General features: G+C 38.4%; 1 protein-coding gene across 2 annotated transcripts in view; it reads right to left on the reverse strand.

Moving 5' to 3' along the window:
- Mgtor (nuclear basket protein megator) overlaps nucleotides 1-21,822 on the reverse strand; it is a 676,213-nt gene that overhangs the window by 412,004 nt on the left and 242,387 nt on the right. For both annotated transcript variants that reach the window (XM_090385135.1, XM_090385134.1), the window contains exons 21-23: nucleotides 13,183-13,249; nucleotides 9,647-9,733; nucleotides 1,683-1,777 (exon numbers count right to left, since the gene is read on the reverse strand). In XM_090385135.1, coding sequence (XP_090241261.1) covers nucleotides 1,683-1,777; nucleotides 9,647-9,733; nucleotides 13,183-13,249 — 249 coding nt within the window. The remainder of the gene's footprint in view (nucleotides 1-1,682; nucleotides 1,778-9,646; nucleotides 9,734-13,182; nucleotides 13,250-21,822) is intronic.

Below are 21,822 nucleotides of genomic sequence, written 5' to 3' on the forward strand. Positions count from 1 at the left end.
TCGGGTCACACTGATCTGCAGTGGTAGGTAATAGAAGAATTGCATGACCAGTACAATGGAACCAAACTAATCTTCTGAGAGAATGGTCAAAGTCAAAAGGGGGAACAAAGCTGGTAGGAAGGACGACCTCCTCTTGACCAAATTCTGTGCATGGTGGGTTGTAACGTAGAACAACATGTAACATGTTGAATGCCTATGTAACATGTAACATAGAAAGGTATCATGCAGTTCTTCAAGAACTGTGTCTGGTGGTGGTGACAGTATATGATGTTAATGTTCACCTCTGAGTGTGACTGAATTTGGAGGGGGTGGAAGGTTGAGGGGTTTAAAATGGGAAGCTATTCTGAATGGACAGCGATTTTTTTCTAAATTACAAATAAAGAAATAGGAGGAAGACTGTAAAATGAAAGCTTCTTTATATTCTTGTCACTTCTGAAATGAATCTGCAAAACATAGTTTGAAGTTTTAAAGTAAAAAAAAAAGTGAACTTCTTCCTGCATTAAAACAAATTTGCTATTCCTAAGAAATGCAGGAAGAAAGTGTTCATTTCTTAACTTTAAGACGGCAGATAATATACTTGTGAACCATGCCATATATCAGATCAATATATCCTGAAGCTGTTGTACTTGAAGTCATGAGATTTTTCAATGCAATAGTCACCAAATTTTGCCAAAGTCTATATAACCTAATGTGGCATTTCACATATTCTACAAAGATCCAAGTTGCTTTCTTTTATGACTTCAAACACATATGTACATTGACATACACAGAAATGGAAGCATAATAACTAGCTTCTATACCATTGGTGGGCAAGAAGGGAAATGAAGTAGAATGATTTTAATCCCACTGATAAAATGTGTTGAGACATATCACCTGCCTGGAAAAATAGCCAATGTCATTGGGGTTTGGAATAAAGCTGAATTGAAAGTGGTTGAGTGAAAACTACTAGCAGTGTTCCTGATAATTTTGTAGAACTGATGAGTAGCGTAAATATTCTGCTTTAAGGTGAATCTGATAAAACCATTCTACGTTGAGGCTGCCCTCTAGCACAACCCGAAGACAAGGCCCTTGATGATTGTTACCTTAGTACAAAAAGGGGGGTGCCTCCGTAGCCAGGTGGGAAGGAGCAGCAGTGCGTAGCACACGCTTCTTGATTAGACTGGGGTTCGAGCCGGTCACCACCAAATATGGAAGATGCGGAAAGGTCAGGGAATGACCACTGCATATCCAGGAGCAATATGGCCTTAGTTGCAAATGCTCCTAAAAACCAAATAGCAAACAAACTAACAAACAACAACAACAAAAAGGGTGACTGGAATTGAAGTGTAGAAGTACTCCCATGTTTTATGTGGATACTTCAGGATGTTGAAAATAGAGGTAGTGATAGATTTCAGAATGGAATGTAACTGGTTGCTTCTTAAGTCACATTTCAAAATGTCTAGACTTGAAAACAATTCCCAAACAGGAATCCAAAGATTATTAAAGGAGGACAAGTCAGCCATCAGAAAGTTGAGCGTTAGATGTCACATAAATTTGCATCATTCCTGTTGTATTTAATGTAATTTATGTAATATATAATTATAATTCTATAAACTCACAATTTGCTTTGATACATCTCTCACTTGAGTATCTTTCTCTAATTAAAAATTGAAACAAATTAATTCAAAATTACAGAACAATACCTCATTTTGTTCTTTTAACTTAAGCTCCAATTCAGTGGCCATTGTTTGGTAATGATCTGCACTCTTCTGACTGATGCTCAGTTTCCCTTGAAGAGCTGCAAAAAAAAAAGAATAATAATAAAAAATAAATCAAAAGAAAAAAAAAAAAAGCGTTTCTTTTCTGAAATGTTTCATGTAGCAGCAAGAATCGGCATTTTTCGTCTACATCTGACAAATAGCTTGATATGTAGCATATATGTTTAATGTAGTTCACAATAATGATTTGATAAATTTATTTTAATCTTGCCAATATGTAAGTCAGCAATTATTAAATCATGAAAAATGAAAACATACCTCAACAGATCACTTTTTTTTTGAGAGCTGCTAAGTGGACCTTTTTTTATTACTTAAAAATTATTTGAAAAAAGTTAAGTTAATTTGTATTTTACTTGGTTTTCTGAACTACTTAAAATTGAAAGATGTTATAGTAGTGATATAATAACAATATAGCTGACATGTATCAGAATGTCTCCCTTCATGCCCCCTCATTAATCTTCCAGCATTAAAATGAATAAACTATCAGAATTTCACATGCATATCATCACTTTCTGCCTACTACAGAGAAAATAATCCTCAGTTGTTTCTCTTCAGTGAAAATGTCAGCTAGTAGTACGTTATTCTCATTATACAAGGCTAGGATGTTTTTAATATGAATGGCAGTTTTTAATTTTGTAGAAAGTGTTCGTGTATCGTTATAGTATCACAATAAGAATGATATAAAAGCAATTTAGTAGTCTTCTATGTAATTCCTAGCAGTTGTTGTTCCTGTTGTTTGTTAGTTTTACAGTGCAACAGCAGCTAAGGCCATTGATTCCTAGCAGTACAATTAGAAATCTTTTTATTACATCCATCAACTCTAAATTTCTAGCAATAAAAACATGATTTCATAATGTAACTGTACACAGTACATAACATAACTGAAAATAGCATTATGCTAATTAAAGCCATATGATATCTTAACTTACATTATAAATAATCTTCCAAATAAAATGAATATACTGTTATATTATTATAGTCATATCTTTTAGTTTTGTAGAATATTCTTAAATTAAATTTAAACTAGAATCATGCCTCAGCTAGAGAAGCAGGAATGCTTTTGCTCAGGAGAGAAACTAGAGATGGCAGTTCTCTCACGAATTAGGATTTTATAATGTGCTCTTCTTTGTTGGACCTTTAGGTGGACATGATACAACTGAAAAATATGCCTCTGTTGTGTGTATTCATTGTAAAGTGCATTAAGGAAATAAAGCAGAAATTTGGCATTCTAAAGGGCTCAAAGGAACCGAAACTTATAAAGAACTCAGCTGCCCAGCTGAATGCTAGAGTTCACACTCAAGGACCCCCCAGGTCCTTTTCATTCTCCACCACTGTCAGTGTAGTACCGCAGAGTTGATACGTTGCTCTGGGGTTACTGTTTCCCATATGTAGTACTTTACATTTGTCAATGTTAAACTTCATTTGCCACCTCTCAGCCCATCTGTTCAACCTTTCCAGATCCTGTTGCAGCAGCATAGCGTCAGTGGTGTCCTTAACAACCCTGCCAACCTTTGTATCATCTGCAAACTTGGACATTAAACTTGATATCCCATCATCAATATCATTCATAAACACCGAAAACAACAACGGACCCAACACTGAACCCTGAGGAACTCCACTAAAAACATTAGTCCACGTTGAGCAGTGTCCATTGATTACCACTCTCTGTCTTCTGCCACTCAACCATCCCCTTATCCATAGCAGCAATTTGCCTCCAATGCCACAGTGCTCCAATTTGTGCAGCAGTCTTCCATGTGCAACAGTATCAAAAGCCTTTCTAAGATCCAAATATATAATATCAAAGTTATTCCCTGCATCCAGTTCTTTTGTGACTACATCATAGTATCCAATCAAATTGGTCAGGCAAGACCTGCCCTTAACAAAACCATGCTGCGTCTGAGCTATAACTGAATTCTTGTCTAGATGATCCTGCAGTGCTTCTTTAACCAGTGCCTCCATTAATTTACCTGGAACAGAAGTTAAACTAACAGGTCTATAATTACTTGTGTCAGCCTTTGATCCTCCTTTGTGAATTGGGGTTACATTTGCACATCTCCAGTCTATGGGTACCTCCCCTGAGTCCAAAGAAGCTCTCATAATGGCTAGGGGTTTGCTTACTTCCTTTGCTGCCTCCTTTAATATAACTGGATAGATCCCATCCACCCCACGTGCCTTTTTTATGTTTATCCTCGACAATCTCTCCTCCACTTTCCTCTCAGTTATTACAAAATCATCCAGCTCACTGCCAATGTTTACTTTACCTACATCATTCTCCTTCCTGAATAACTCCTCATGCGTGAATGTAGATGCAAAATACTCGTTTAGATTGTTAGCCACCTGAGCAGGATTTTCAACTGTTGAACCATCAATATCCAGTGGACCAATCTGATTCATCCCTTTCCTTCTTGAGTTTAAATAGGTAAAGAACTCTTTTCTGTTTTTCTTTGCATCCTTTGCCAAGGATTTTTCGTAGTCTGCCTTTGCCTGCCTAATCTCCTTTGTGACTTGGTTACAGACCAACTTATATCTATCATAGGCTTCCATGTCACCCATTAATTTGTATGTATCCCATGCATTTTTCTTCTCTGCCACATGTCTCATTAGTTCATCTGACAACCATTTAGGCCTAAACCTTGAACAATATTTCTTAGTTAGTATGTAAAGCCTGGTAGCCTCCAAGATTAGTTCCTTGAATGCTTCCCATTTTTAGTTTGCTGTTGGTAACATCATCAGTTGGTCCCACTGTATAGAATTTAAATACTGTCTAAGACCATCATAGTCGCCTTTACGAAAACAAAAACCCTTCCCTTTACCTCTGATGGTAGTTACCTCCTTGAGTAAATCCCACTTCAACACACTGTGATCACTGCCACCTAGTGGTTCATTTATTTGCAGATTCTTAATGCATGAAGAATCACTACTGATAATCAGATCAAGAGTATTGCTCCCTCTTGTTGCCTCACGAACATGCTGATGTAGAAAACAATCATCCAATAAATCTACAAAAGCCTTGCTAGCGTGCGAGTGACCAACCCACAAATTCCAGTCAATATCTGGGAAATTAAAATCCCCCATTATAAGACTCTCTGATTTACTGGCCCACTGTATTTCCCTGCACAATATATATCTGCACAATGACTCATCAGAGTCATTAGGCCTATAGCACACTCCTACTCTCAATTTTGATTTCCCTATGCTTATGTCACACCAAACTGACTCGACACTGCCCTGTCCATCGATGTCGACTGGCTTCACTTCCTTGGACTTTATGTGTTTCTTAACTAATAGCATAACCCCTCCTCCCCTCCTGTCCTGTCTATCCTTTCTATACACATTGTATTCCCCAAATTCCAGTTCCGCATTCCTTATATCTGTGTGACACCACGTCTCTGATATCCCAACAATATCTGCCTTTGATGTTTTGAGCAATACCTCAAATTCATCAAATTTATTTACCAAACTCCTAGCATTGGTGTACACGCAGGTATACATGCACCTGTTTCTATTCTTGGCTACCCTAACACAACCCATGTGTTTACTTGTACCGCAATGACTCCCAGCAGTCTCTGAAATATCCTGCATTTTGTTTTTCAGGCTTCTGCTCATTTCAATAGAAGCAGTGCAAGAATCACTTCCACCTCTGCCAGTGGCTACTGTTAATCTATTAGTTCTTGTACCCCCCCCCAACTAGCAGTTTTCCGACCCACCATTAATATGAAGACAGTTCATTTCAGTTCACATACTAATCATATTTGTTCAGACATTCCAATTTGTTTCAAAAAACAGAAAGGTTCAATGGTATTTGCCTCCTCTCCAATGATATGATTTAATGTTATCGGTTCTTGGAGATTAGCCAGGTAATGAAATATTGAAGTTCGATGTTGTTCATAATGTGGACAGCCAATCAAAATATATTTGACTGTTAGATGTTCTGAGCAGTGTGTGAACACCGAGGAGGATAATCGCCTGTGAGTAGATGGAAGTGAGTCAGATGAGTACGCCCTATTCTAATCTGTGCAAGTACCACTTCTTCTAGGCCGAACTGTCTGAATGCTTGAGTGCCAAAATTTTGGATCCTGTTTCAACTGGAAAAGTTCATTATTTGTCTGGTCATGCCATACCTCTGTCCACTGTGCACAGTATGCTAATTGCATTATGATATTATAATCAGAGGCTGGAATAAAGACAGAGGTTAAGTCTAAAGTTGATAGATTTTTAGCAGAAATATCAGTCAATTCATTTCCTTTAATGTCTGAATGTGCTAAAATCCAGCAAAAGTTTATTAGTTGTTGACGATCTTCAATTTTCAACACTCAAGACATAGGGAGCAGAACAGAAAAATCTTGATTTTATTTAAAACAGGGTGATCCTTATAAGAAGGATTTTGTATTTTATTGAGGGACATCTGCAATTGCTGCTCAATAGATCTCATGTTCTGAGAATGGCAGAAATAGAGAGATCGTCAGCATAAAGATACGCCTGCACAGTATTGGGGTTCTATATTGAGTCCAGTGATGCACACATAATTAGCCTCAATGGTTCAATGCACTCACTTGCCACCTCCCTTATGATTATGGGGTAAATGCTATCACCTATTGCCCCCAGGAGCCTTACTGGCTTGAAAGTTTTTTCATTAAATAAACGTGTGAAATTTCAACATCATTAATTACATTTGTTTCAACTTCACTCCCAGAATTTCTCATTGATGTGAAGGGTTTTTCTTCTGTAAATATTGGTTCAAAGTAATCGTTTAGTTCATCTGCAACTTCAGCTGGTGTATCTAATACCCCATGTCCATTACATAAGGGTCTGATATGGTTTGTCCTTCTCTTTGCATTTATATATGTGAAGAATTCCTTATCCCCCCCCCCCACTGCTCTCTTTGCCAGCCTAACCTTTTCAGTGTTATTATTTGTAGCTGTTATAGGCTTCAGTACTTTTTATTGCTCTGTAACTTTTCCATGCCATCTTTTTCTGCTCAAGTAATTTGGCAACTTCATTATTCATCCAACTTGGAATCCTCCTCTTGGAGTATTTTTTAATGGTATATAAGCATTCGAGGCTTCTGTGATTAATGTTCTACAGGTATGCCATAATTCAATTGTATTCGCTCTCTGTGAGATATCTACCCAATTAAGAGAGACCATGTAGCACCTTAAAGCTTCACAATTTCTTTTCCTTAAATTATAACCCATTCCTTTACCTTTAACTACTGCTAACTCTCTCTCTCACTTCATCGTCCACTGTAGAACTTCGTGATCATGTCCTGCTACTGATTCCTCTAATGTCAGCCCTATTATTCCTTTACCTATTTCAGCCCTATTTCTAATGTCAGCCCCATTCCTTTTCCTTTAACTACTGCTAACTCTCTCTCTCTCACTTCATCGTCCACCGTAGAACTTCGTGATCACGTCCTGCTACTGGTTCCTCTAATGTCAGCCCTATTATGTCATCTGATTCATGGGTAATGATGAGGTCTAGAGTATTCTTTTCCCTAGTACTTTCCCTGACATGTTAATACAAATAACTATCATCTAGTTAATTTAAAAATTTTGTTCCCCATGTGCTTCCTTCCCATTTTCTCCAATCAATTAGAGGCGAATTAAAATCACCCATAATAAGACATTCACGCTTACTTGCCCATTCCATTTGTATGTAGAGGCTCTCATCATAATCTTCATAAATACCTGGCCTGTAGATTACTCCCAGTCTCATTACACCTTTGCTTCCAACTATTTCACACCATACAGATTCTATACTAGCACGTGAAACGTTTGAATCCGGAAAAGCTTTCGTTGCACTCAAGCTACTTTTGATAAGAAGCATGACCCCACTGCCCCTTCTACCTTCTCTGTCCTTCCTAAATATACACTATACATTATGGTGTGTATAATATACATTATACATACCGTACTGAAACTCATCATCCCTTATCTCCGGTATGTATAATATACATTATGCATACAGTAGTGAACTCGTCATCCCTTATCTCTGGGTGGCACCACGTTTCTGTAAGCTCTATTATGTCGGCATTACTTGTCCTAACGAGCAGTTCGAACTCACTCATTTTATTGACAACACTTCTGACATTACTGTATAAGCAATTAAGACTTTAGACTTATAGTGTTCTTGTATAGTTAACTACCCTGGCACATCAATTAATGTTATTTAAGCTCGCTTCCCTAGCATTTGCTACCCACTCATTTGAAACACTTTTGCCCTCAAAACGTCTTTTTACTATGTACTGTTGCGGTAGCAAACAAATACTCTTGAGGTATGTGCAAGAGTTAATTTGTGTCTGTGCAAGAGTTAATTTGTTTCTGTGCAAGAGTTAATTTGTGTCACTGCAACTTGTTGCATCACTGCACTTGTTGCATACAATTGAGTTTTCTCGGGCGCATGTACGTTGTACTTGTTGCAACACTGCATGCAACAAGTACAACGCATGTGCCCAAGAAAAGGTATTTTTAACATCAAGTACAATGTGTGCACTGGGTTTCGTGACAATTTTATATAACGATTTCAAAGTAACATAACACTTTTTTCCAAAAAATGCTGGTAAAGACGTTTTTAACATCAAAATCACAACCAGTGAAAAACAGGAGGATAAAACATCTGTATATGGTTGTTAGACTCTAAATACACACAACACGCAAATAAACAAATTCTAAATAGACATGAAATGCTTTTATTTTAAGTATTTTGATTAAGATAACTGAGCAATATCCGATTGAAACATTATACTAGTCTTATGAATAGTTCTCCTGAATATACATACACAGTTTTGCATTACACATACCCACATAGTACATGGGTGCACCAACTTTGGCATAACGTAAGGCACAGCCTCTCCAAGGTGCTTGAGGGTACCGATCGGTATAGTAGCTCATGCCAATTACCATGTACCACAGCTGCTAACATTTGCTAGTACTGAATGGTCCATTCTATGATATTCCATAAATATTCAATTTGGCCAGGATTGGGCAAGTTTGGCAGCCAAGGGAGAATGGAGAACTTACTACAATGTTCATCGAACTAGTCCAACACCACTACAGCCCTGTGACAAGGAGTATTGTGAAAGATTTCGTGATGATGGCTCAGGAAAACTCGTACAGGTCAGAATTCGACCTGTACAAGTCTCAGGTGAAGCACAGAGCGAGAGATGCATTGAGCAAAGGGGGAGGGTCCTCCCATCCAAACATGACCAAGACCATTACTCTCGCCCTGCCAGCCTGTGAAATGCACTTTATATAGCAGAGTTTAAGAATCTCATATCAAGAATGCGGCACCTAGAAACTGTTTGCATGGTGCAATTGGAAATGCAATTTACTGGACCAGCAACACATATCCAGTCATCCACCACCAAATAGCTTTGCAGGAAAGATCTAATTATCTAATTATTTGCAACCATGCCCACTGTGGGTGCATTTTCTTGTGAGAGGCTAACAGCAGGGATATTCATGTGGGTTGTCAGCTGCAACAACCCCACCATGCTAGTGTCCAATGCATGAACCACGATGAAATGGGCCATTTCACCTCCATGTTGTATTGCATTGTTAGTTGATGGACAGTGGCATGCTGAATCCTCTTGCCAATTTGGTCAACAATGCATGGATGGTCTGTGGAGTCTCGGGCTACTGGTAGCCTGATAGAACTCAGGCTTCCACTTGATAGAACTCAGTTAGGTCCCACTTCTGTCCCCCCCCCCCACCACTTCTCTCCAAAGCTCTAAATGCTATAAGGCCAAAGGTCTTCCTTTATGTGGAGACAGTGTGCTAGTTGGCAGCAGTGGCAGCAACAGATGCTACAGAGGGTCAAGATTAGGAGTGTTCTTTAATGCAAAGTTATCTCAGTGTGCAAAAATGAGAAGAAAAATGAAAAATAAGTACCTTTTATTTCACCTTGAGCTTCAAGCAACTGATCCTTGAGATTCTTTATTTCTTGAGTATAGGGCCTTCCTTTAGAAGCCTGGTAATCTAAAAAATTTAAAAAGGGAGCTGCCAATCAATTAATATACCAATCAATATACAAATTAATATAGCAACCGATCAATTTTTATAATAGATAATATAATGGTTATCCCGAAAAAGTAATGCACAAAAGTGGTTAATTTAAAATTAATTTATTTTATAAAGTAATTTACATTAAAAACTTTCAGTATAGTACCCTTCACACCTTATGACTGCTCCCCAACATTCAGGTAATTTTTGAATGCTGCTTAACTGTCTGCTGAAGTTAATTTGTCTGATTCACTCAGTGACAATTGCACTCAATTCTTCTAAAGACAGAAATGTTTGTATATGCAACAGTTCCTTGAGCATGAGGAACAGATCATAATCACAAGGACTCATATCAGGAATATAATGGGGTTGAGGTAGTGCCTCCCACTTGTAATCACTGAAAACAAAGTGTAGAGACTGCATTATATGAGACCTTGCATTGCATGGAGTACAAGCACATCAGCTTCCAATATCTGTGGAAGATGGTGTGCTCATACACCATGACAATGAACTCTGATGAATTTTTGGGCGTAATTTTTAACAAAAAATGTTGCTTAGTAGTCTCCAGTTACTGCTGTTCCAAAGTGGCACATAATCAGGACAATAATGTCCTCTGAACTATATGCCATGTTGACTACTTGTTTCGTCTTTGATTGTTGCTGGCAATATATAGAGTATAGCAAAGGTGAATGCTTCTACTGAGCTGATTGCAACTTCAGTTCAGGTTAAAGTAACATGTCCTTGTCTCATCAATGGCAACAATGCATTTTAAAAACCCCATTTCTTGTTGGTAACATGCAAGTAACTGTGTTAAAATTTCTTTATGCTTTGCTCATTGTTCATCTGATGGCAAATGTAGGACCCATCAGGCAGTGTTCTTTTGTTTTTGTAACATGGTTAAAATTCAATGAACAGATGAATTTGGCATTCCAGATTCACTGGTTATTTCTTTACAAATCATACGTCTGGTCGTGATGACTGCCAATGTCCACAGATGTTCTAAATCTATCCAAGCATTGCTTGTCTTCAACACTGGCCTCACCTAGACAAAATCTTTGATACCAATTGAAATCATGCTACAATCTATTTTTCACTCATCACATACTTTCTGCTAGCATTCAACCATGCAAAGTTTAAATTTTGATGAGATCTTTGAACAGAAACTGTAATTTAACTTGAAACAATATCACAATCCATTTTTAAAAGCTTCAACACAAGCATTCAATGCAGGAACTCTGTTTCAAGCACACTAATGTTGTGTTAAACTTCAAATTATTATCCTGATAAATGGCAGTAACATAGGCACAAACAATCAGTCAGCAACATGAGTGCAGTGTGAATTACTTTTGGGATAATGCTTGTACATTTAGCTGAAAAGTTTGTTTTACAACAGATAATTACAGTTTAATTAGCATGGCATACATCCATTTTTTTTAACAGCATCCCTTGTGGAAATAAATTAGAGAAAAGTCCTTGCACTTTATGATCTCTCTCTCTCTCTCTCTCAATTTCCCACAATGAATTATCTCAGTATCATGCTACAAATAATTAGATCTTTCCTGTCAAGAAGTATTATTGCTATTTATTTACAATATGGCCATCAATATGACAGTTGTTTCAACAGAGAGTAGCACCAACTGTGTGGTACTACACTCAGGGAAGTGGAAAGTGAAAAAGATCTGAGGGTAATTGTGCAGTCAAATATGAAGTTTGCTGAGCAGTGCATATGGGCTGCCAGGGCAGGTCATGGAGTCCTGTCAATGATAAACAGGAATTTTTCTAGCAGGGACAGGGAGGTGATTGTCCTGTATACAAGGCAATGGTAAGGCCACACCTAGAGTACTGTGTACAGGTCTGGAGGCCTCATTTTAGGGAGGACTGAGGAAAGATATTAAGGAAAGTGAGGAAAGATAGTTGTAGAATAGATGTGCAGAAATTTGCCTTTAGCTGGCGGGTACTAGATTGGTGGAACAGACTTCCATCTTTTATTGTGGAAGCTGATAGCCTAAATAAATTTAAGACTAAGCTGGTTGTTATGTTATTTTGGTTTTTTAGGAGCATTAGCAACTAAGGCCATATTGCTCCGGGAATATGCGGTGGTCATTCCCTTGACCTTTCCACATCCTCCGTATTTGGTGGTGAAGGGCTCGAACCCCGGTCTAATCAAGAAGCGTGAGCTACGCACTGCTGCTCCTTCCCACCTGGCTATGGAGACGCCTGACTAAGCTGGACAGGCATTTAGAACGAATGGAGGGGTGAAATGGGAGGACGTTTTTTTTTTTTTTTTGGCTGATGCTGCATAATCTTGCTTTCCTGCATCACATACCTCTACTAATGCTAATAGTTACTTTATTTACAATATGGCATCAATATGACAGTTGTTTCAATAGACTAGTACAACTGTGTGGTACTACACTCTACAGCCTTTCCAGAAAGAGCCAGGAGCCAGACACCCAGTTGAGCATACACAGCTATCGTGGCATTAATGCTGAACTTTACAACCAAGTAATGATTTTATTACAATATTAAATAAGCTGTAGATGTTAAGCAAAATTTGCACTTATCAAAAGATTTAAAATATTTCTGCCCTATAAAAGATAAACTAAATTTGATTTATGGTAGAACCTTGATTTACTGAGCAGAGGACTCAAGGAATGATGGATAGTATGAGAAATAAACAGATAACAGACAGTAAAGGAAGGTCTATAATAAAGTTTGAAAAATATGGGATATAGTAAGCTAACATTAATTACCGTAATGAAAATATTGAATTATATTAAAGCATTGCACATTCATGTTATTTTTTAAAATACCTTGTCAGTTTTTTGTTTAAATCTATCATATTTCTTTTGATGCAAGACCAAATTTGAATAAAATGTTCTGATTCAACTTCATCCCACTTTTCAAGTAAAAAAAATACAAGTTTTAATCAAAAAGTTGAGTGAACATCACAAAAATCTTATTTCACTCAATGAAAAATGTTTGAAAAATCATACCTGCCAATGAACAAACTTTATTTGAAAAACTTTTTATTTTTTATTTATTTATATTCTCATATGCTTTTAAAGTCTGTCATGTTTAATACAATTTCTTGAATTGTCCCAAACCATTTTTCTTTCATATCCTGTTTTAATTTTGGGAATAACTAAAAGTCAAAAGATTGAATCAAATCAGGCAAATAACATGAGAGCAACATGATGAATTGCTTTTGTAGTAAAAAAAAACTGCCAGATGGTGAGAGATGTATGACAAGGTGCATTGCCATGGTTGTGAAGGAGGCAACCATTTTTGCTCTTCAAATTCCTAACTTGAATGCAGATCACAGATCAGAATTTATACATAATTTTAATAAAGAAATGGATGTTATTTATTATATAAGTCAATAATATGTATATAAATAAGTGTAAATCTATAAACAATATTACCAGCTTCATTAGATTTCTGTGATAACTGAGCATCGGCTGCTGCCAGTCTACTTTCAGTCGAAGCAAGCTATGAGAAAAAGAAATTGGAACTTCATACAAAAAATCAAAACTAAAATGTTTCTTTATTGAACTATTAATAAGTGCAAATGCATGCGCACGCACGCACGCACGCACGCACGCACACACACACACACACACACATGTACACAACCCTTATTTATACTTATAATGCTCTTGCCGCTGTCTGTGATCATGGTCTTTATTCTCATTGTAGTTGTTTTAGCTGATACAGTTTTATGTGAATCTGAGTATATATAATTAAAATACATCTATAATGAAACTCAATCAGTCTCCACGTCATATGAATAGCTTGCTAAAACAAACTACAGTCGAACATTCTTATAACTAAATTGAAAGGAAGTATAGCAAAAATTCACTACTGTAAAGTATGGGGAGGTTAAAAAATAAGTTTCCCTATTCAGGAGACAGTGTCAAAATGGTTAGAGTTAGCACTATGAAAATCAGTGGATTTGTCATTTATGGTATGAGGAAGCGATTTGTACAAGAAAAATATAATTCAGATTGCTGCCACCACTGAAAAACAGCACAGCACATATGTAAAAGTTGTCATTTACTTCAAGACACGCTGCATATGCAAATGACATTCTGTCAGATCACAACAGAACGGGCAATGCCACCATCAATAACCATTATGGCTCTTACAAAAAGGGAACGTGCTCTTTTATTAAAACTGTTCTATCAGAATAAAAGTAACGCTAATACATCACTACAAAAATATCGGAAACTTAAAGGACCTATGACATCAATGCCGCTTTGAAAAGTGATACAGAAATTTGAAGCAACCAGGGAGTTAGTTAGTAGTACAGTCAGGTAATACAAGAAAGTAAGAATATAAGCTTATCCAGCATTAGCCAAAAAAAAAAAAAGTACACAACAATTCCCTCTAAATGTTTATCCAGTTCCTCAAATTTATTTAACTTATCAATTTCCATAACGACAGATGGAAGTTTGTTCCAGCAATTAACCACTCGCTTGCTAAAGGCAAATTTCTGCACATCTATTCTACATCTGTCTTTCCTCAATTTGAATTTATGTCCCTTAGGTTTGTAATCTAAACAAGTGGAAGAATCTCACCAGAATTCGGCATGCTCAACCCATTCAAGGCCTTACACACCTCAATTAGATCACCTCGCAGGTGCCTAGTCTCCAGCAACTGCAATTTGCAGAACTTAAGCCTCTATGGTAAGAGAGGCTTAAGTTCATTCCCCTCACCAATCTTGTTGCTCTTCTCTGTACACACTCAAACTAATCTACATCCTTCCTAAAATGAGGCCTCCAGACCTGTACGCAGTAATTAAGCCATGGCCTGACCATTGCCTTATACAGAGGGACAATCACCTCATTTTCTCTGCTAGTAAAATTCTTGTATATCATTGACAAAACCCTATGACCTGCCGTGGCAGCCTGTCTGCATTGCTCAGAAAAATTCATATCTAATTGCACAATTACTCCCAGGTCATTTTCATTTTTTGCCGCCTTAAGTGTAGTACCACACAGTTGGTATGTTCCTCTGGGGTTACTTCTAACCATATTCAGTACTTTGCATTTGTCATGTTAAACTTCTCAGCCCATCTTCCCAAATTTTCTAGATCCTGCTGCATAGCACACTGCCATTAACAACCCTGCAAACCTTTGTATCATCTGCAAACTTCGACATTAAGCCTCATATACCTTCATCAATATCACTGATAAATATACAAAACAAAAGTGGACCCAACACCGAACCTTGTGGGACTCCACTAATAATATTAGTCCACGAACAGCAGCGTCCACTGATTACCACCCTCTGTCTTCTCCCACTCAACCATCCTTTTATCCTTGTAGCAACTTACCCTTAATATCATTCTGCTCCAATTTGTACAGTAGTCTTCTATGCACAACAGTGTGAAAAGCTTTCCTGAAATCCAAGTACATGATATCAAAATTATTTTTTGAATCCAGTCGTTTGTAACCAGATCATAATATCCAATCAAATTTGTCTGACAAGACATTCCCTTAACAAACCCATTCTGAGTCTGAATTATTGCTGCAGTCTTGTCTGGATGATCCTGCAATGATCCTGCACTGCCTTTAACCAGTGATTCTATTATTTTACCCGGAATTTGATAACCTTCTGGCATTTTCAATCCTTAATAACTCCTCATGTGTGAATGTAGATGCAAAATACTCATTCAGTTTGTTTGCTATCTGAGCAGGATCATCAACAGTTGAACCATCGATATCAAGTGGACCAATTAGATTCATCCCCTTCATTTTAGAGTTTATATAAGTAAAGAAATCCGTGCTGTTTTTCTTAGCATACTTTGCCAAAGATTTCTCGTAATCTGCATTTGCCTGCCTAACCTCCTTTGTGACTTGATTACAGACTAGCTTATATCTGCCATAGGCTTCTGAGTCACCTGATAATTTATATGCATCCCATACATTTTTCTTCTCTGCCACGAGTCTCATTAGTTCATTTGAAAACCAGTTAGGCTTAAACCTTGAACAATATTTCTTAATAGGAATGAAACTTTCAGTAGCTTCCATGATTAATTCCTTGAATAGTTCCCATTTATAATTTGCTGTTGGTAACATCATCATCAGTTGATCCCCCAGTTGTACAGAATTTAAAAACTGTCTGAGACCACTGTAGTCACCTTTACAGAAGCAAAAACCCTTTCCTTTACCCCTGATGGTAATTATATCTTTAAGTAAATCCCACATCAGTACACTGTGATCAATGCCACATAGTGGTCCCTTTATCTGCAAATAATTAGATCAAGAGTATTACCCTCTCTGGTTGCCTCTCGAACATGCGGCTTCATTCACCATCAGGTGGTGGATGAAGCTGAGGATAAGGTCAGAATGCGAAAAGTTACCAATCAGTAGCGCCAGAGGTGTGTTAAGAGATTCAAACCTTCCTTGGTCTACTATATATAATGTGAGTCGAATAATTTTATGCTGGTTCCCGTACAAGATTTACGTAGTGCAAGAACTAAAGCCTTGTGATCAGCAACAATGAATAGACTTTGCTCCATGATTTCTGGCTCGTTGGAATCTGACAATAGATGGCCTCGAATGATCTTGTGGTCTGATGAGGCACATTTTGCTCTTAATGGGGCTGTAAATGCACAAAACTGCCGAATATATGGGGAATCTCGTCCATCTGCTGTGCATGAAAGACCACTACAAAGTCCATACGTTACAGTATGGTGTGATTCACAGCAGAGTTTATAATAGTACCATTTTTCTTTGAAGTGTTTTACACCTCATGGTCCCATAAGGTATATGGTAACTAGTACACGGTACAGCACTGTTCTAAGAGATCACATTATTCCCACACTGCAAGAAAGGTAATGCTTAGAGACCATAGTGTTCATGCAAGATGGTGCGCCTCCCCACATTGGTCAACAAGTGAAGGAACTTCAACATTCTAAAATGATCGCATCATTTCTAGAAACTTTTCGCAGTTCTGGCCAGCCTGATTACAGATCTCAATCCCTGTGATTTCTGGCTATGAGTATACCTGAAAGACAGAGTTTACCATGGTGGCATACAGACACTTGTCAATTTGAAACCAAGCATTAGTTGAGGCATATGATGCAAGAAAGCAAGCATCAGCATTAGTTGAGGCATATGATGCACGAAAGGAAGCTTATACAGCATCAGACAAAAAAAAAAAAAAAAACCTTCCCATTATACCCATCCGATCGCTCAAAATGCTTGTCTAGATCAGCCTTAAATTTATCTGAGCTATCAACTTCCACAACAACAGATGGAAGTCTCTTTCAGCAATCAACTACGTGCTGGCTAAAGGCAAACTTCCGAACTTCTATTCTACAGCTGTCTTTCCTCAATTTGAATTATGTCCCCTCAGGTTCTTAGTCTGAGCAAGCAGAAGTATAATCATCAGCATTGAGCCTGCTCAAACCATTCAAGGCCTTGTACACCTCAATCAGATCACCGTGCAGGTGCCTAGTGTCCAGATGCTGCAACTTGCAGAACTTAAAGACTTTCTTCATAAGTGCACCCCTTTGTTCCTCTCGCCAATCTGGTCACCCTTCGCTGTACTTGTTCTGACAGCTCTACATCCTTCCTAAAATCAGGCCTCCAGACCTGTACGCAGTACTCAAGGCGTGGCCTGACCATTGCCTTATATAAAGGGATAATCACCTCCTTGTTTCTGCTAGCAAAATTATTATATCATTAAACAAAACTCCATGACATGCTCAGGCAGCCCGTCTTCACTGCTCAGAGAACTTCACATCTGACTGCACAATTACCCCCAAGTTTTTTTCATTCTCCATCTCCCTGAGTGTAATATTACACAGTTGATATGTTTCTCTTGGGTTACTGCTACCCATATGCAGTACTTGCATTTGTCAACGTTAAACCTCAGTTGCCACTTCTCAGCCCATCTGCTTAACTTTTCTAGATCCTATTTCAATACCATACTGTCTTTAGCATCAACAAACCTGCCAACCTTTGAGTCATCTGCAAACTTAGACATTAAGCCTGATATACCTTCATTGATATCATTGATAAATACAGAAAACAACAATGGGCCCAGCATTGAACCCTCAGGTACTCCACTAATAACATTAGTCCAAGTAGAGCAGTGTCCATTTATAACCGCTCTCTGCCATCTCCAACTCAACCATCCATTTATCCATTGCAGCAACTTGCACTTAATGCCATAACAATCCAAACTGTAAAGCAGTCTTCCATGTGCAACAATATCAAAAGCTTTCCTGAAATTCAAGTATATAATATGAACAAAAGCCAAGAATTAGGGTTGAATTTGAAAGTGTCTGCAATTCTGCCCAGACACAATAGGAGGGAGTATATGATGAGAGCCTTGTCGATCAATTCGGCCCTGGAAAGATTGTGCAAGGCTCAAGGGGTAGAATTTTTTTCAGCCTGGACTGTACTTGTTAACAGGAGAGATTGCTTCTACAGGGATGGGATACACTTAAATAGAAAGGGTGCAAGAATATTTGCTGATGCTATCGAGGCAGTGTTAGGTGGGTCGGAAAACTGCTAGCTTGGGGGGAGACAAAGACCAATAGATTGACAGTAGCCACTGGCAGAGGTGAAAGAGATTCTTGCACTGCTTCTATTAGAATGAGCAGAAGCCTGAAAAACAAGATTCATGGTATTTCAGAAACTGCTGGGAGCCATTGCGGTACAAGTAAACACATGGGTTGTGTTAGGGTAGCTAAGAATAGAAACAGGTGCAGGTATACTTGCGTGTACACCAATGCTAGGAGTTTAGTAAATAAATTTGATGAATTTGAGGTATTGCTCAAAACATCAAAGGCAGATATTGTTGGGATATCAGAGACGTGGTGTCACACAGATATAAGGAATGCAGAACTGGAATTTGGGGAGTACAACGTCTACAGAAAGGATAGACAGGATAGGAAGGGGAGAGGGGTTATGCTATTAGTTAAGAAACACATAAAAACCAAGGAAGTGAAGCCAGTCGACATCGCTGGACAGTGCAGTGTTGAGTCAGTTTGGTGTGACATAAGCATTGGGAGATCAAAATTGAGAGTAGGAGTGTGCTATAGGCCTAATGACTCTGATGAGTATAATAAGGAACTGTACAGGGAAATAGAGTGGGCCAGTAAATCAGAGAGTCTTATAATGGGAGATTTTAATTTCCCAGATATTGACTGGAATTTGGGGGCTGGTTACTCACACACTAGCAGGGCTTTTGTGGATTTATTGGATGATTGTTTTCTACATCAGCATGTTCGGGAGGCAACTAGAGGGAGTAATACTCTTGATTTGATTATCAGCAGTGATTCTTCATGCATTAAGAATCTGCAGATAAATGAACCACTAGGTGGCAGTGATCACAGTGTGCTGAAGTGGGATTTACTGAAAGAGGTAACTACCATTAGGGGTAAAGGGAAGGTTTATTGCTTCCGTAAAGGCGACTACGATGGACTGAGACAGTATTTAAATTCTATACAGTGGGACCAACTGATGATGTTACCAACAGCAAATTCAAAATGGGAAGCATTCAAAGAACTTATCTTGGAAGCTACTAGGCTTTACATACCAACTAAGAAATATTGTTCAAGGTTTAGGCCAAAATGGATGTCAGATGAACTAATGAGGCATATGGCAGAGAAGAAAAATGCATGGGATACTTAAAAATTAACACATGACACAGACGCCTATGATAGATACAAGTTGATATGCAACCAAGTTACAAAGGAGGTTAGGCAGGCGAAGGCAGATTATGAGAAATCCTTGGCAAGGGATGCAAAGAAAAACAGCAAAGAGTTCTTTACTTATGTAAACTCTAGAAGGAAGGGGATGAATCAGATTGGTCCACTTGAGATTGATGGTCAACTGTTGATGATCCTGCTCAGGTAGCTAACAAACTAAATGAATATTTTGCATCGACATTCACACATGAGGAGTTATTCAGCAAGGGGAATGCCAGAGGTGTATACAACTCTAGCAGTAAGCTACAGAATCTCGAAATAACTGGGAGTAAAGTGGAGGAGAAACTGTTGAAGATAAACACAAGAAAGGCACCCGGGGTGGATGGGATCTATCCAGTTATATTAAAGGAGGCAGCAAAGGAAGTAAGCAAACCCTTAGCCATAATTATGAGAGCTTCCTTGGACTCAGGGGAAGTACCCATAGACTGGAAATGTGCAAATGTGACCCCAATTCACAAAGGAGGATCAAAGGCTGACACAAGTAATTATAGACCTGTGAGCTTAACTTCTGTTCCAGGAAAATTAATGGAGGCACTGGTTAAAGAAGCACTGCAGGATCATTTAGACAAGACTTCAGTTATAGCTCAGACACAGCATGGTTTTGTTAAGGGGAAGTCTTGCCTGACCAACTTGATTGGATACTATGATGCAGTCACAAAAGAACTGGATGCAGGGAATAACTTTGATATTATATACTTGGATCTTAGAAAGGCTTTTGATACTGTTGCACATGGAAGACTGCTACACAAATTGGAGCAGTGTGACATTGGAGGCAAATTGCTGCTATGGATAAAGGGGTGGTTGAGGGGGAGAAGACAAAGAGTGGTAATCAATGGACACTGCTCATCGTGGACTAATGTTATTAGTGGAGTCCCTCAGGCCTCAGTGTTGGGTCCATTATTGTTTTCTGTATTTATAAATGATATTGATGATGGTATATCATGCTTAATGTCCAAGTTTGCAGATGATACAAAGGTTGGCAGGGTTGTCAAGGACACTACTGACACTATGCTGCTGCAACAGGATCTGGAAAGGTTGAGCAGATGGGCTGAGAGGTGGCAAATGAAGTTTAACATTGACAAATGTAAAGTACTACACATGGGAAACAGCAACCCCAGAGCAACGTATCAACTCTGTGGTACTACACTGACAGTGGTAGAGAATGAAAGGGACTTGGGGGTGACAGTGCAGGCAGATATGAAGTTCTCTGAGCAGTGCAGACGGGCTGCAAGAGTAGCTCATGGAGTATTGTCAATGATATACAGGAATTTTTCCAGCAGGGATAAGGAGGTGATTATTCCATTGTATAAGGCAATGGTCAGGCCACACCTAGAGTACTGTATACAGGTCTGGAGGCCTCATTTCAAGAAGGATGTAGAGCTGCTGGAACGAGTACAGAGAAGGGCAACAAGATTAGTGAATGGAACAAAGGGGTGCTCTTATGAAGAAAGGCTTAAGTTTTGCAAATTACAGTGTCTGGAGACTAGGCACCAGCGAGGTGATCTGATAGAGGTGTATAAAGCCTTAAATGGTTTGAGCATGCTCAATGCTGATGGGATTCTTCCTCTTGCTCAGAATAATCACCTGAGAGGGAATAAATTCAAATTGAGGAAAGACAGATGTAGGATAGACGTGCGGAAATTTGCCTTTAGCCAGCGGGTGGTTGGTTGGTGGAACAGACTGCCATCCCTTGTGGTGGAGGTTGATAGCCTAAATAAGTTTAAGGCTCAGCTGGACAGGTATTTTGAACGAACAGAGGGGTGAAGTGGAAGTGGGTTTTTTTTTTTTTTTTTTTTGGCTGATGCTGCATAAGCTTGCTTTCTTGCATCAAATGCCTCTACTAATGCTAATGCTAAAATTATTTTTAGCTTCCAGTTCCTTTGTGACCACATCGTAGTTTCCAATCAAATCAGATCAGACTTCCCCCTTAACAAATCCATGCTCTGACTGAACTATTACTGCAGTCTTGTTTAGGTGATCCCGTATCACTTCTTTAACCAGTGATTCCATTATTTTACTCGGAATAGAAGTTAAACTAAAAGGTCTATAATTATTTGTGTCACCTTTTTAACCCCCTTTGTGAATTGGGGATATATTTGCACATCTCCAATCCATTGGGACCTCCCCTGAATCTAAGGATGCTCTCATAATTATGGCTTAGTGTTTGCTAATTTCCCTCACTGCCTCCTTCAATATAACTGGATAGATTCCATCCACCCCAGGTGCCTTTTTTATATTTAACATCAAAAATTTCTCCTCCATTTTGCACTCAGTTATTACAAAATCACTTAGCTCCCTGTTGGAGTTTGATAAACTTCTGCATTCCCCTCCTTGA

This window comes from Mastigoproctus giganteus, chromosome 11 (genome assembly GCF_048544385.1).
Source record: "Mastigoproctus giganteus isolate SK-2022 chromosome 11, ASM4854438v1, whole genome shotgun sequence".
Taxonomy (NCBI): Eukaryota; Metazoa; Arthropoda; class Arachnida; order Uropygi; family Thelyphonidae; genus Mastigoproctus; species Mastigoproctus giganteus.